This window comes from Beta vulgaris, chromosome 9, assembly GCF_026745355.1.
Source record: "Beta vulgaris subsp. vulgaris cultivar EL10 chromosome 9, EL10.2, whole genome shotgun sequence".
NCBI lineage: Eukaryota > Viridiplantae > Streptophyta > Magnoliopsida > Caryophyllales > Amaranthaceae > Beta > Beta vulgaris.
The window spans coordinates 51604510-51621664 of record NC_079210.1 but is presented as its reverse complement, the minus strand read 5'-3'; the positions used below and the strand labels follow the sequence as shown (position 1 = coordinate 51621664).

The 17155-nt window shown below is 31.4% G+C and overlaps 1 protein-coding gene across 1 annotated transcript; it reads left to right on the top strand.

The window, feature by feature from the left end:
• The first annotated feature begins 11711 nt into the window (after nt 1–11711).
• Nucleotides 11712–14488, top strand: LOC104904635 (auxin-responsive protein IAA1). Its single transcript, XM_010692943.4, has 5 exons — nt 11712–12071; nt 12897–13078; nt 13388–13499; nt 13596–13657; nt 14025–14488. Exons 1-5 carry the CDS (start codon nt 11839–11841, stop codon nt 14051–14053), a joined length of 618 nt encoding a protein of 205 aa, XP_010691245.1. The 5' UTR covers nt 11712–11838; the 3' UTR covers nt 14054–14488.
• The last annotated feature ends 2667 nt before the right edge of the window (nt 14489–17155 follow it).

The window sequence follows — 17155 nt, the reverse complement described above, 5'->3', positions numbered from 1 at the left end:
GGATATTAAAGATTTTTTGTTTATTTAAACAAATGTTGATGGGAAAAGATGATTTTAGGAGAGAGAATGAAAAATAATTGGTGAAAAAACATTAATTGTAACATTTTGGTTGAATAAAAAAAGGAAAAAACATAATTCAAGAAGCAAATAAATGATGAGATACGGTTTTTCTAGAAAAATTACGGGAAAATGTGGAAATAAATATGAAAATGGAAACTATATTTTGGGACGGAGGGAGTAGCAAATTAGTTCGGAAATATTCATCACTGAGCTCTGAACTACTCCATATTATCTATCATCTTAGTTAACCAATTACATAATGTTAGCACTTGAGCAGTAGCACCGTACATCACCCGAATTTAACACTAGTTTCAGTTTCACAGATGGACGTACCAATGTCCCTTATTAGTAACATAATTATTATGCCCGATAAGTCGATAACACTCTACTATATATCGTAAACCTTGTCTTATGGACTATGGTACAAGAAGAACCAAGAAGCCCTATCTCACAATATACGAAGAGCAAAAACTTTAGGTGGTTTTTGGTTGAAGAATCAAGTAAGTTAGCTTCTTTAAAAATGAATGATAATTCGAAAAATCTCTAATTTCGAGAACAACCAAAAAAACAAATGAACGAGAATAATAAACACATAAATTAACGTGGTGCATTCAGAATGTCTTAGTTGAGAGCAGAGAGTACAAATTATAGCATAATGAAGGTGGTAAAAGATTACAAGAATTTTTATATATAGTCCCCTTTCTATTAGCTTAAACAGTCTAGTACAAAAACAGGGCCCAAAACATAAACAGGTGTAGTAAACCCTATACAAGTACCGTAAGTTTTGGGGACTAGTTGATGAGAGTTATATCGGAAACAAGACAGAGTAAGGGTCTGTTCTCTTCGGCATAAAACAGCTGAACTGAACTGAATTGAACTGAACTGAATTGAATTGAACTGAATTGAACTGAACTGAACTGAATTGAACTGAACTGAAATGAATAGTGATATGTGAGAGTAAAAGTATTGTCAAGAGTTGAACTGAACTGATCTGAACTGAACTGATTTGAACTGAAAATAAGCTGGGGAGAACAGACCCTAAGGAAATTACAATTCATTTTTGGGTATTCTTTCAATTCAAATCACATGCAATTTAGATCTAGTATGAATAGGCAATGTTGAGTATGTTGTTTAGAAGTCAGAACACAAGATTCACGGCATCCTAATATCTCCTAATAATATAAGTTCTCCTGAAGATTATTAATCACCTAGAATATATCAGTAGTACTGAAATTTAAACAAGAAATGTAACATGTAACGAGCTCACTGAATAGTGAAAGGTGGTAGTCTGCTAGATTTAATTAAACAACTGTCATTCCAAGTACCTAATCTGATTAACTGCCGTATTAATTAGAATCACTTAACGAATTAAACGGTCATATATTTGGAGTAATATATATGCCTAATAATATTCGTTTCCACATGACATACACAGATACACTGTACATTGTAATACTCCATTTCTAAAGAAGGATTTTTTTTTTAACAATTGACACACTTTGGACTTTACTCCATTTTGAAGAAGGTTTTTTCTTACATTTGTTGCATTGTACTCCATTTCAAACTAAGCTTCTTTTCAGAAGAAAACATATGTAATGCATTGATGTTAAAATTAAAAAGTAAATAGTAATTCCCTATCTGGTTACTTTATTGATTTATCAAGATCATATTTTTATCAATCTTGGTCATATTTTTTCTTCTTTGGTATAGATAAAAATTTTATCATGCGGTAGTGTGACTTTGTTAGATTGTCTTAATGTGTAACTTTAAAACCAAATAGAGAAGTAATCGTCAACTTACATCAACATATATATCGTTAGTAAACAATATTAATTTTTGTGTAGATTGTTCTTTAATTCTTCATTGTTTTATTACGTCCCTTGTAACATCTTGGTCCTTAGCTTGTGCAAAAGGAAACAACGTAGATAAAGAACGGATGAAGTATAAAAAAAGAACCAAATGTGCTAAGAGAGAAAAAGAGAGAGCATATTACTAAAAAATGAAAACATTGCAATTTAATAGAGAATTGTCAAATATGGAAAACGTCGCAATAGAAAAGCAAATCAAAAGAAGTACTATTATTAAATCAACTTTTTGGAGGAAACTTCTATAACTCATGCATGTCTACATGCATTATTGATCTTCTAAAGCTGTATGTAGTACAAGTGAAAGACTGTTGCAATAAAATCAGAAGAGGGAGAGTGTGAGTACAAAGAACTGAAGAAGTAAGGTCCATTGGTATTTAATTTCATGTCTGCTAAATTCAGGGCCGTCTCATAAAATTAAGGGCTTAAAAATTAAATTTTTTTGGTGAATAGGAAGAGATGGGAGGGTCATTGGTCTTTTTTGGAGAATAGGAAGAGAAGAAACACCAAACAAAGAAAATTTAAAATTTGCCTCCAACATTACACTCTATAAAATTGAAAATGAATAGTTTGTAATAAGAATTAGATTTTTTTTCCCCTTTAATAGAACAACTAATAGAATTGGGCCCCTTATATTTTGGGGCCCTCTGCACATGGCCTTAGCCGCCTATGCTGCTAATGCTAGTATATCGAAATTAAAATCAGGAAAAAGGCGTAGCTAGCTCTAGATAGTCCGTAGATATTGCATGGGTTGACGTCTGATCTGAATTATGAGGACTGAGGAGTACAGTGAAGACAGTTCAATCCGACATAACGTGAGTTAAAATATCTAAATTCCATTAAAACCCAAACAAAAGTAGTTCTAGTGGGAAAGTACCAGCAAACATATTTAGCTTTATACAACAAACCACTTATTGTTGCTTTTTTTTTTAATTAGGAAATTGAGTCAGCCCAAGAGCTAACTCCTATAAGGCTATTAGCCGGTAGGAAACACCAGCACATTGGCTAGTAAGGTATGCATAGCATGCAAAGGAAATATCTTATGCTGAAAGTAAGGATCGAACCCCTGACCTCAGGGGCCAAGGGGAGCGCTCTACCCACTTGATGAGGTAACTCCTATCCTTAACTTATTGTTGCCTTCGGAGTACTATTCTTTTGGCCTTTGGATTGGGGATATACAAATACAAGAAATAATAAACATCTATCTGATAGATGTTTGCACATGGATAGATCTGTCAATGTATATGGGAATAGGTTGTCAATCAAACAAAAAAGTGATTTTGAAAATTGCAAATTGTCAGTCAAACAAAAAAGTGATCTCGAAAATTGTGAGTTGAAAAATAGTATTCATGCTACTACAAATAGTGTTCGTGCAACTACAAATAGTGTTTATGCAACTAACAAATAGTGTTCATGAAATATAAATAGTGTATTATTCTTCTTCTATTTCTTGGGACCCACATCACCACCTTTTTAACCTTTTATTATTTGTTTATCTCTGATAGATATTTGCAAATATCTATCAGATAGATGTTTATCATTTCTCATATAAATACTTAGCTTCTTCGATTTCTTTTTAGTCTACTCATTTCATTTTGAAGGAGAATTAAGGATGAAATTCAAAAGTATGAGAGAAAAAACTAAATTGTAGATGAAAATATTAAAAAGTCGATGAAATGGGTGAAAAAAAAAAGAAAGTAAATGTGATATGTTATCAAGAATAGGAAAAAAAAACAATTGGGTGTAGATTATTTTCTTTTCTAAATTATTTTTAATTTTCTAAAAAAGCCAATTATATTGTAAAAAGCTCAATGCTCAATTTTAGCCCCGTGTCTTTTTTTGTGAAACAACTTAACAAGTCACCCACCAAGTCACCAATTAACATTGTCCTTGCATTGTTGAAAACAAATTGTAAGCACCAACATGATTGGAAACGTAACCTTTAAGCATCTAAGAAATGACTTCATTCATGTTAAATAAAGTACTTTACCTGATTTTCCTATCTGTGTCTCATTACAAATGGTAAAATTAATTTAGTTCGTGAAGGGCTGAAAAGTGGTAGCCAGGAGCTTCAGATTCATAAAGGAAAAACAAGGTGTGTAGTGAGTTAATGACTCTCCATTCTTTTTCTTTTTTTTAAAAATGGTAAGTATAATTTCTATGAACTGCTTTCGCACAGGGTCCTCACTTAGAGGCCCATTAAAAGCCAGACACCTTGACCTCCAACCTCTCTCTCCCTCTTAAATTCCAAGCAAATGCTTGAATAGGAATTGAATCCTACATCTTGTTAGGGAAGATGGGAAAGCTCACCACTTAAACCAACCTCAATTCCTGACTCTCTATTCTTATACATGCATGGCAAATTAAGCCTTTTGACTTTTCACTTGGCGAATGCAAAGAATTGAATAAATTTCATTACAGTCTAACCCCAAAGAGACTTTTTTTTTAAAGTAAGGAGAAAGCGCCCTAACCAGATCGGTTACTCACACCGGTTTACCCGATACGGGTTTGCAGGAAAGGCCCATTAGGAGTTGGGAGAATGGTAAGGGAAAATCCAGACCCCCAAAGTATCTCTAGTGGGATTTGATCCCACAACCTCAAGGTTGTGAGACATGTACAAACCAAACCACTAGACCAAGTACTACTTGGTGACCCAAAAGAGACTTGACTCAAAAGAATCTTAAACTAGCATATATATTTATCCAAGCATTAGTATTATACTTAGATAGTCATATTTATGAATATTTATATTGATAATGTAAACTTCTGTTACTAGCATTTTCGGATGTTAAGTAACATTTAATGTAATACATCGAATCAAACCTCAAAAGGTTAAATTTATACTTTAACATAAGGATCCAATATAACTATGTAAGTATAAAGCCTATTAAGTGAAGTCAATAGAAGCCAAAGTCAACAAAGGAGGGCCATCTAAACTACTAGGAGATGAAAGTCAGAGGCAATAGAAGAATAACAATCAAAAGAAGACAATTAAAGGGTGATTCAACATGAAAACAAACGTGCATTAGAAGACAACAGTTATTTAACGCCAGAAAGCAGTTAAGGTTTGAATCAAATGTGATTCAAATATTTTCCCTCCCTAACATACACGGAAGTTACACATCATGATTAGCATAGCCAACCCCTTTTCGGGGTTATAGTTTAGTCCTCTAGATTTAGCTTTGGCATCCGAGCATGTTCTGGCGCCATTAGACACGAGGTCTCAAACTTTCCGATTGAAGCTAGAAACCATGGAGGTAATAGCCTTTGTGTCTCCTCTTTAGCTGTCCGACCTGACTTATCCTTTTGTGTGTTGTAAAATTCATCTTGAGGTTTGTAGCTTGTATGGGAATCTTATACTTTAATTAAAAGATTAATTTATTGTTTGCTCTATTTATTGCTTTTCGCCTGAAATTAATTTGTTGTAGTTTGATCATTAATTAAATTACAACAGAGTATAATTGGCAAGATTTTATCCAATTAAAACCAGTAACCCCCAGGGACTAAATCTCCCAAGACATTTTAATACTAAACTATTGGGTGTCCATTGACTTGTTTGTACGGTTAAGAAACTGATTTTGCGCCAATAACTTTTGACCTAAATGCCCTTTTATATCTAGTTAAATGTTGATTCACAACCCTAACTGATTTAAATTCTATAGACCCAAGCAAACTTGGCTCGATCACGAAAGGAATATGGTTCTAAACCCAACCCGGGCCGAAAGGACAAAGACAACCCAACCCGACCTAAATCAATACAACCTAAATTTCCTTTGAACTACCCAATTATCCACACTTTGAAAACAAAGTTAAAACTAATCACGGATTAGGCGTATCAAAAGGATAACAAACTGTATTCCTTTGCTCATTTGCTCTTTGCCGAAAGGGGTAAAAGATCAATCAATTTGATCAAGACAAGATCCACAAATTGAGCACTACCATTGATTCTTTTCATCATTATGCCTCTGAATATAAACAATTATATCTATTGTCTAGGCTAAAGTAGAAATATACCATATCTTCAGAATTCCACAAGTTCATTATTTGTACTAATCCATATAGTAAATTCTACTCCCTCCGTCCCATAATATAAGTCCCCTTTCCTTATAAGGTGTCCTAAAATATAAGTCTTATTTCTATTTTCAATCAATAATTATGCCCAAAATATCCTCATGAAAATAATATAATTCCCAAAATGTCCTCATAATTTCAGCTTTCAATGCACCATCATAATGACAAAATGGAATCTTTTACCCATTGAACTACTCTACACATTAAACCATACAACATTAATGTCAGTTTTATTTTTTATTAAAAAGAAAAACACAATGCAAGTGTTTCCCAATAAAAATGATTATTTTTATTCAAATAAAAGAAGATTCCACTTTACCTTAATTCCCGCGCAAAAACAGAATCAGGACTTATATTATGGGACGGAGGGAGTAGTTTTTAAAACGGTTTTCTAAGGCAATAATGTTAGCGTACACAAAGTGTTAGGCATCATTAAGATTACTGTTGATGTGTTAAAAACTAATGATGATGATGATGACAAACAGCCAAAGTGTTACTTTGCTAGAATCAAGAGTATCTAAGCATCGATTTTTATGTTTTTGAGTTGTCATGTGTTTAGTGAAAATTGGGTAATTAAGAACTTTCCTTTTTCTAATATAACGAGGGGTTGTCTTTCATGAATTTCATGTTGACGCCTCCAACTGTCGAAAAAATCGTGATTTGCTTCAAGAACGAGGTGGGTTGATGATAGATATGAGAATGAAAACCTAATAGTTTAAAAAAGGTAAAAGCTAACGGATGCCCCGGAACGCTAATTAAGAAATATATTGTTCTACTTAATTATAGGAAATTTTCAATAATACTTCTTAATTTTTGCATTTTCTTATTGGTAATTTTGTGTATTTTTTAATTTTTATAGATGATCTTCAATTTTTGCATTTTCTCGTTGGTAATCCTGTGATTTTTTAATCAGGTATAAATAATCTTATTTTTCGTATATTTTCATTTTACATAATTATTCATCGTGAAACTAATAGGTTACACTATGATGTTAGGAAATACTATGTTTTTCTAAGTTAAATCTAGCATGAATTTTCATAATTAGCTAAAGAATTAAGTGATTTTCATGGAAATTTCATGATTAGCTAAAGAATTCTTAAGCTAAATGATAGAAATTCACACTATACTTATCTTAGAAAAAATAGTATTTATAAACTCCATAGTGTAATAATTCATTAGTCTCAAGACAAATTATTATGCAAATTGAGAAAATGCAAAAAAACCAAAAGTAAGTTTACCAATGAGAAAATACAAAAAATAAGGGTCGTTTGTGATAATTGAAAAACTATACAGGGATATCAATGAGAAAATGTAAAAACTAAGGGATTTCCTTGAGAATTTATATAAAAAAGTAGATATAATCAAAGATGGTAATAAGTTTTGTTATTAGAAAAAAGATGAAAAACAAACGGGTAAATTGAGGTGAATAATTATTCCTCCGTTTTTTTTTATTTCATTTCGTTTTTGGCACTATTTATCAACCAACTTTGTTAAGTTGTCTCGCATCATTATATAAGAAATATAGTCAAGTGAGGTCTTATTAGATTCGTCTCAATGCAAGAAATTCGTTAGGAAATAAGATATTGTCTATATTATCTTGGTCTAATTGTTATTGCTAGATTTATTCTAATTAGGACTTTGTCCTTTACTCTATCCGTTTCCTAAAGATCTTCCTTGTTACCGTTCCTACAGATACCAATGAGGATCCATCTGTGTGGGTGTGGGTGTGGGGTGGGTAAAGTATGAGAGAAAAAGGGGTTAAGATAAATAATTAAAGAAATAAAAAGAGATTAGAGTAGGAGATAAAAAAGGAGTAAAAGTGAATTAATAATGTAATGGTAGACCATATGATAGGGACATGAGAGGGTAAAAAGAAGAAAAAAAAAATTCAAATAAGGAATAAAGTAAAAGAGGGAAGATCTTTAGAAAACGAAGAGAGTAAAAATTTTTTTATTGACAAAGGGGAGTAGATTATATATATTGATTTTCATATGTATATATAGAAAGAGAAAACAAGTTAACTATTAACCAAACTTGATGGATTCCAAATATCAAATTATTATAAATTTTACTTGCTTATAATATGTAATAAGAGATATTAACATTAAAAAAAGAATCTCGAGAAACATAATAAAAATAAAACCGTGCAATTAAAAAACAAAAGAAGGCCCTGTTCTTTTGGACTTATTTTCAGTTCAGTTCAGCTAAAATAAGTTCAGTTCAATTTAGTCCAGCCAAAATAAGTTCAGTTTAGTTCTGTTCAGTCTTGTCTAATGTTGTAATTATTATTTTTATTTTCAACATTACTATTAATAATATTATAATTATAATAACGATAAATTTGTATTTTTTTTATTTTGTTGATTTTCGTTGTTATTATTATTATTATTATTATTATTATTATTATTATTATTATTATTATTATTATTATCTACACCACTAGCAACAATTTAATCAAAAGAATAGTAAACAATTATGTAAAAGTATAATAATGATAAGTATTGATAATATTATGTTACTCCCTCTGTCCCAGAATATAGTTCCCATTTCCATTTTGGGTGTCCCAAAATATAGTTCTCATTTCCATATTTAGTTCGATATTTTTCCGTAATTTGTCTAGAAAAACCGTGTCCCATCATTTATTTTCTTCTTGAAATTTGTTTTTTCCTTTGTTTATTCAACCAAAATGTTACAATTAATGTTTTTTCACCAATTATTCTCCACTCTCTCTCTTAAAATCATCTTTTCCCATACAACATTTATTTAAATAAACGAAAAATCTTTACTATCTCTCCTAGATTATACTTGCATAAATTACCGTGAAAAAAGGGAAATAGGAACTATATTTTGGGACGGAGGGAGTAATATTTATTGATTATTATCGATTATTATAATAGTAAGTATTGATAATGTTATGTTATTACATTTCATTTCAGCATAGTTAAATTTAATTTATGCTTTTAACACAATTCAATTCAGTTCAGTTCAGTTCAGTTTAATTCAATTCAGTCAGTGTTAACAGTTAACAAAAACAGATGCTTAGGTAACAGTTAAAAAAAAACAGATGCTTAGGTAAGGAATAGTAGGGCCAAATGCAATGGAAAGTGACACGTGTCGGTGAAAAAAATAGGTGGGCTATATAACCCGAACACTGAAATAAAGAGTAATAGTACTCCTATTTGAAATAAAAGACCCGATAAGGGGGAGACAAGTGCCCGACATAAAGACAAGTTCACATGGTCTCCTAAAAGAAAAGTGGGACCCACTTTAAAATGTTAACAGAGGGGATAGAAAAAGAGAGAGTTGACTTGCTAACCCACAAAGACCGACATGTGGGGCCCTACTTCTTTTGCTTTCCTACGCTGTTTTCCCACATACTACGCCATCGTAATCATAATCGTTCGTGTACCATTTCATCTTCCTAAGGTGAGTATCAATTAACCATCTTCCTAATTTAGCGAACCTAAGCGAGATGTTTAGTTCATCTGAAATTTTCTGATCTGAACTTATTTGATCTGATCTGAACTTATTTTTTCTGATCTGATCTGATCTGAACTGATCTGGTAACAAGATCTTATCTTTTAGATTTTTCTCAATATATAAGAAAAAATATAGTCATGTGGGATCTTGTTTGATTCGTTTTAATGAGTACTTTATTAATATTCAATTATTATAATTTTTACGAATATGTAATGAAAGATATAGTGATTTTTAAATATAAGTATGATCTGAACTGATCTGATCTGAACTGATCTGATCTGAACTTATTTTTTCTGATCTGATCTGATCTGAAATAAGCAAAAATAAGGTGAACTGAACATAGCCTTAGTAGGATTTTCCCACATACTTGATGATTTAGAGCTTATAAGTCCGAACCTTCTTAGTTATTGTGTTTGGGAGTAGAGATTTTCTTATTACCTAGTACTTACTGTCAAGCGTTGATCTCTTTAACTAATTTAGCTAACCTAAGCGAGATGCTGGTTTAGTAGGATTTTTTTTTCTTAATAAGGGGTCCCCAGTAGAGACCAAAAAAAAAACTAGGTGCACCAATTGTAATATTTTTAAATCAATATTTCTTCCGTTTTCTAATACATTTAGATTTTTCTATCTATATGCTATATACAACATTACTTTATATTTAAATATTTTTAAGTGCATTTTAGGTATAACATGTTACACGATAACTTATTGGGTAACAAAACTTTATACATATAAAATAACGTACACTCCAACAAAAATGACACAGATTGTACAAATAATAACGTAAATTTAACATAATTTTGCAATTTATTTCATAACATTTGACTTTTTTTTACAAAAGAATCGTTGGATTTTAAGTTATTACGTCATGAGATATGAGTTATGGTGGACATACATTTACATCCAATAATTTGTTAATATTTTTTTTAATGAATTAACAAAATTATAAAAATTGTACGATTAAAGTATGCAGTAAGACGAATTAAATAAGACCCTACTTGACTATATCTTTTCTTATACGTTTGTAAGAAAATATGAGATAAAGACGGTAAATGAATGACAATTATTATGCAAATATTGCGTGTATTTAGAAAATAAATAATTATAAACATATTTTCTATATTTTTTAATTCCACCATTTAATTTTTCACATACTACTGTACAATACTTGTTTGGACTTAATTTCACACTTGAGACCATGCAACTTTTCCTTGGTATAAAATGTTATATGTATATAGAAAAAAGATTTTTTTTTTTAGAACTATCAAGAAGTTCTTATTTAGATATGTAGTAATTTTCTCTTATACTCGATTACTCCCTCCGTTTTTTTTTAATCTACACATTTTTTTATTTTTACTTCGTATTTTCTTAAACTACACACTATTGTTTTTTCTATTTTTGGTAACATATCACATCTACTTTATCCTCTTTTTCCACCCATATCATTTACTTTTTAATATTTTAACCCACTCTTTCATTTTTCTCTCTCACTTTTCAGTTTTTCTCTCCATCTTTTCAATTTTTATCTCATACTTTTGTACTTCTTTCTTGGTTCTCCCCCAAAGTGAAGTGAGTAAATTAAAAAGAAACGAAGGGAGTAGTATGCTTAACTAGTTAAATACAATTTAGGTTTTGAACTATTTATTTTTAGACCTATTTTTTAGGTTCAATATAATTCTTGCGAACATACTTTTTAAGGGTACAACTAGTTATTAGGCCCGGGCTATGCCCCGGGTAAGAAAATTTTCATTTATTAATATTGTACTTATATGTGATATCACTAAATACAACTTGGTCTAGTGGTTAAAACTTTAGTCCATGAACTTGAGGTCACGGGAACAAAACCTATACTATGCAATTTCTAATTTTTTTCATTGTACATTGATTACATGAACTAAAACTCCCTCGAGAGAGCGCTACGTGACACCGTTCTTGGTTTACGCACGTCTTTTAATATATTAGTATAGATTCTTTGAAATTATTAAAAGGAGAATTAAGAATGAGCTAGGAAGAGCCCGTGGGGTACACACAACCTCCAAAGTAAAATCAGAAGCACACGGTTTATGCAATCATACACTGTCGACTACTTGGACACATCATAACCGCTTATCTTCAGACACGTGGCAGACAAATAATGGTCAAATCGTTCTGTATATGTTTAATTAATAATGTACATTTTCAACTATACCCCAAATTTATAAACTCTGTGTATATATATAAGCCCTCACTTTGTCATAAAACAAACAACATTTTTTTTCTCACCCAACAAAAATTATATCAATTCAAGAAAAAAGTTTCAATCTTTTATTTTTTTGAATATCAATTCAAGAAAAAAGAAGAAAAAAAGTTTGAATCTTTTTATATGGAACAACAACAAGAAGTTTGTACAATGGATTTGAAAGAAACAGAGTTAAGTCTTAGATTACCAGGTGAAAAAGTGCCAGAATTTGAAGAAAAATCAGTGGTTAAAAGAAGATTTTCTGATACTTTGGATTTGAACCTTGGTCGTGAAGATTGTAATGGAAAGAAAGTTGCTAGAAATGGTGAATTTGATCAATTAGACCAATCTTCTCCTACTAAAACTCCACCTTCCAAGTAAGAATTTTTTTGTTTCTTTTGGTTTATTATGGTTTCATTTTGATTTTGTTTGTCCAATTTTATTTTATAGAATTGAAAAAAGAATTACTCTTGCTTATTCAAGGATTTTGTACTATTGCTAGATTGTCGAACTTCTTCCGTTTTGAAATAAGTGAAACAATTCTCTAAAAAATTCCCATCAAAGCGAGAAGTATTTCATATATTTCAGAACGGAGAAAGTATATATATAAAGTACATAAACCTCTAGGATAAGAAATTTTCCTGTTGAGACTCCCATTGTCTCTATGCTAATAAAACCCGAAAATGGCTAATTATGGAGTTTTTTCGTATCTATTGTTTTCATGGTACACAGTCTATCACCACAAATCTATGTAAAGGAGAGTGAGGTGTCTGGCTTGTAATGGACCTGTGGGTGAAGGTCTTGTACGAGAGCAGTTTAGAGGACAGGGCCATCTCATAAAATTAGGGGTCCTATACTAAAATAAATTATAAAGATTAAATTTTTTTGAATTAAAGAGATAGAAGAGTTGTAAATGGGGATTTTTGAAGAATAGAAGAAGAAAAACATCAAATAGAAATTAATCTCTTTATATTTGTAATTAGATTTAGGGTTTTTTTTCTTTAGACGGACAAATAATAGAATTAGACCATTATATTTCGGGAACACTGTACAGCTACTCACCCGCACATGGCCTCTACTAGAGGATTTTATTTTACCAATTTATTTGTATAAAAATGTGATTTTATGAAAATTATACATTAGAAAGAATCAATAAGTTTGGTTAGAACTTGTTCACTAATAAATGAATGATGATGTGACAGGACACAATTGGTAGGATGGCCGCCAGTGAGAGCAAGTAGGAAGAATGTAATGAAAAGTTACAAATATGTGAAGGTTGCAGTTGATGGAGCACCTTATCTTAGAAAAGTAGATCTTGAATTATACAATTCTTATCAACAACTTTTGAAGGCTTTGGAAGATATGTTTTCTTCCTTCACCATTCGTAAGTCATCGTTATTCTAATTTTAAATCACTTTTTTTCTTTGTGATTTAATTTTTAATTGAAGTAAAGGGTTATGCTATATGCAGCCCTTAGGGTTGCATATAAGACATAAATACACTACTTAAAATGGAAATAAGTTGTGAATTTATGGAAAAATTTTGCGTCAACCAATGTAATAAATGATCAATTAATGCAACTTATTTCCATTTTTAGCTTCTTATATACAACTCTTAGGGCAGCATATAACTTTTTCCTAAAATTAATTACAAAGACGTAATTAGTTAATTAATTAAATGCCATTTTTTGCAGGTCATTTCTTCAATGATGGAAAATTAATGGACCCTGTTAATGGATCTGATTATGTACCAACATTTGAGGACAAAGATGGTGATTGGATGATGGTTGGAGATGTTCCTTGGAAGTAAGTTTTTTAAATAGTATATATTTGTTTAAGTAACTATGTTTTTTCATTTTATTAATTGAAATTAATCATTCTTATTTTTTGTGATTTGAGCAGTATGTTTGTTGAATCATGCAAAAGAATTAGGCTGATGAAGAGCTCAGAAGCTGTTGGATTAGGTATACCTCTTACACATTTTACAATGAGATCTTATTTTATTAAAATTTATCCCTATTTTTTTGGAATTAATTTCAATCCAGTTCAGTTGGTTTCGTTTCAGAGTTTCAGTTTAAAAGAACATAACAGGAATAATAGATGCTTATTTATGATTGTCAAATCGGAAAAATTAAATTTGACACATATTACAATGAGATCTTATTTCATTTAGATTTAGCCTCTGTTCTTTTGGACTTAATTTCAATTCAGCTCAGCTGGTTTCATTTCAGAGTTTCAATTCAAAAAAACAGGGATAATAGATGCTTATTTATGATCGTCAAATCGGAAAAAATAAATATCAAATTAACTTTTAAAATTTATGTGTTGCAGGGCCAAGAACACCATCCAACATTGAGTAACGCAAGAGATGATTTCGAAACATAGGGAGAATCGTGTTATTTAATTTTTTAAAAGTTGGGTACACATACTTAGAGTATAAGGAAAATGTTGTCCAAAGTGGTATGGTTCAAAGCATTAGTTCATAAAATGCTCTCACTATGCTTCTAATTTTGGGATTGGACATGTGAGACTTGTAGATCAATATGATTAAGGTTTAATTAATATAGTTGGAGCTCACTTCCTTACCTTAATTAAAGGGAGTTGAAGTGAAACATACAAGTAGAAGTGCGTCCTAAACGGGTTTAATGTTCCTTGTGTTGTTCTTTTGTTTGTTGCTTTTTAGTTTTTAGATTAATGCCTTAACAAGGCCTCTTTGTATTGATCTTTGAATGACTTCATTCCATTGTTGTTGATATCTTGTACAAATTATTAACATGAAATAGTTTTCTTTTTTACTTGTAAGACTAAATTGTGGATTACTAAATACTTTCATTTTATTTGGAAGATTTATGCAATTATGACGATGCTTTTTAGGCATATGTATGACGAATATAAGTTTCAATCTTGTTGATGTTATAAAATTAAAGATTTTGACCCTATTTTAACAAGTTGAACATACAATCAAAATTTACTCATCACTTAATATTCTTGTTTGCAAATAGGAAAATATTAATGTAAAAAATATAAAAGATAAGAGATCAAATGTCATCGTTGATTAAAAAAAGAAGTGAGCAAAATAATAAAACAAAGTTTTTATTTAATGGATAAACCAAGTTGCACAATCCTTAAGTTAATTAATTTCCTAAATAATCATCCAAGGATAAAGAACTTTCTATCAATAAGGAAGTTACTCCATTTCTCAACATGGATATTTTGGGTTAATTTAGACTTGCGTCATCCTATGTTTTTCAAGTTAACTAAATTCCTTTAGACTCGCTTGCCACCTTTTTGAACTTTTATATATCTTATTATCAATAATCAAAAAGCACAAATGTTGATATTTGAAAAATATACATGGAGGCATGTTTAGTATTATTTCACATGACTATATTTTTCCTAAAGCATAAATCAAAAGAGATAGTCAAAGTCATTTATGTGAATAATGTCAAATGTCAAAACGGGTCTAGGCTAAGAAGCAAAAGGAGGAATCTGCCAGAATAGGGGCTAGCGTCTGATTAGCTAGTTGGTGAGGTAATGACTTACCAAGTCGATAATCAGTAGCTGGTCCGAGAGGATGATCAATTGTATGGGGTCAGAATTGAAGAGAAATTAAGTAATAAAAAGAAATGTTAATTCAAAAGTAAGGAGTACAAATAGAAAGCTAACCTTTACATGCATATGAGTCATGAGTGTAAATGATTAATTATTTTCGAGTCATGAGAATACAAATATACAATTGTCTTTTAGATTGCTATAATTAAATTTTTCTAAGGTAGTCTTTAATCAAGTGCTTTTATTTTGTTTTTTCCTCTCCTTTTTTTGCCCTCTATCTTCTAAAAGAATCTTTAATATGAACCCCAAAAAAAAAAAGCCCAAAGAAAGTATACTTGACTAGTTGGTGTAAGTGGACAAGTGATGACTGAAGGCCCTTATGCATAACGTGACTGGCCCAACTCCTAGGAGGAATAATTTTATTGCAGTACGAGTAAGAATCTTTTTTTGAATAGAGTACGAGTAAGAATCTAACTCAGAATAAAAGAGAGTTCAAAGAACTGAAAAAAGACCTAATAATTCTGATTTTATATGTTACTGCATTACGATTTAGATTATGGAATAAAAATAAAATAAATAAAAAGCACTGCCATACTAGAATACATAATCTTAATTGTAAACCATTCCAAATATCCACGGAAGTGTGTAAATCATGCACAACAACAAAATTATTAGGAGGCAGAAAAATCCATTTAACTTGTTGATCTGATACGAAGATATTCATCGAAGTGAACATTAGGAATCGAATAACCATGTTCTTCAAGTACAGTAGAAGGAGAAAATAGGAATCGTACCATTAACTATACCAAGCAATTGATGTGAAAAAACAAACAAGTATTTGCGTTTTCCATAAAAGATAATCTTCAGGAGAAGAAAGACTGATGGTTACCAAATTATTGAGATTTAGGACAAACAACTATGGGAGGCTGAAGACCGGTGGCGAAACACTAGAAGATGCCAAGGTAGCAACGCCCATGGGAGATGATTGCAAGGAGGGATGATGAAATCCGGGTGGGAAACGCAGGGAAGCACTCAAGGGAGTGTTGTAGTGCTGCTGGCTCGGTTGGTTAGGCGCACCAAAAGGGGGCGCTAGAACCGTGGGTCATGCAGTGGTGGAACCCGCAGCCACGACCGAGGAAAACGACACGCTTGTCGAAGCAAGGGAACCACGCGTGGATGGCTGCGTCCAATAGGAGGCAGCAACAAAAGAACTAGGCTGTGATACCATGTACAACTACTGAGAATAATTATATTAACCTAGATTGATTAACCCTGGCATTTTACAGACCTAATACTAATAAAATTCCTTTCTATCTTGTATACATACAATATTATATTAATATTAGGACCCTGTTCTTTTAAGGTGAAATTTGCTAAACCAAACTAAACTCAACAGATCTCAAATGTGCTAAAGTTAAGCTAAAAAGTGAAAAAAAAAAATCACGTAGCCTGAAAATCTAACCCACAAATGTAGCAAATAAAAAATAACCATCTCAGTAATTAGAAAAATAAACCAAAAACATAAATATCCAAATGCACAATTACTACTGCAAAAGTGCAAAGCAGTAGGGTATGGATTGTATTCTCATCTTGCACACTTTTAAGTAATGGTTTTTTCTTCCTTGCAACGAATAAGTATTACAGGTTATGCAAGCTTGAATTCAATAATGCACCGTTCCACGTTTCTGGGGGGAGGACAGAACATCTAACTTATAATCTTGAATCATGCAACTCTGCATAAACTACGTTTTTGGTGGCAGACATTAAGTTTTTTGCCAGAATTTTTTTTTTTTTTGGGTAAGAAGTGGCCCGGACCCCGCTCGAGTCTTAATGGGCCAGACACTTGAGAGTAAGGGGGAAGGGTAAGGAAATCCCTACCCTCAAAGTGCCTCTAGTGGGGATTGAACCCC

Coding starts and splice junctions, on each gene's coding strand:
- LOC104904635 (XM_010692943.4), top strand. CDS start 11,839: ATGGAACAACAACAAGAAGTTTGTACAATGGATTTGAAAGAAACAGAG. Junction 12,072..12,896: donor ACTAAAACTCCACCTTCCAA/GTAAGAATTTTT, acceptor ATGATGTGACAG/GACACAATTGGTAGGATGGC. Junction 13,079..13,387: donor GTTTTCTTCCTTCACCATTC/GTAAGTCATCGT, acceptor CATTTTTTGCAG/GTCATTTCTTCAATGATGGA.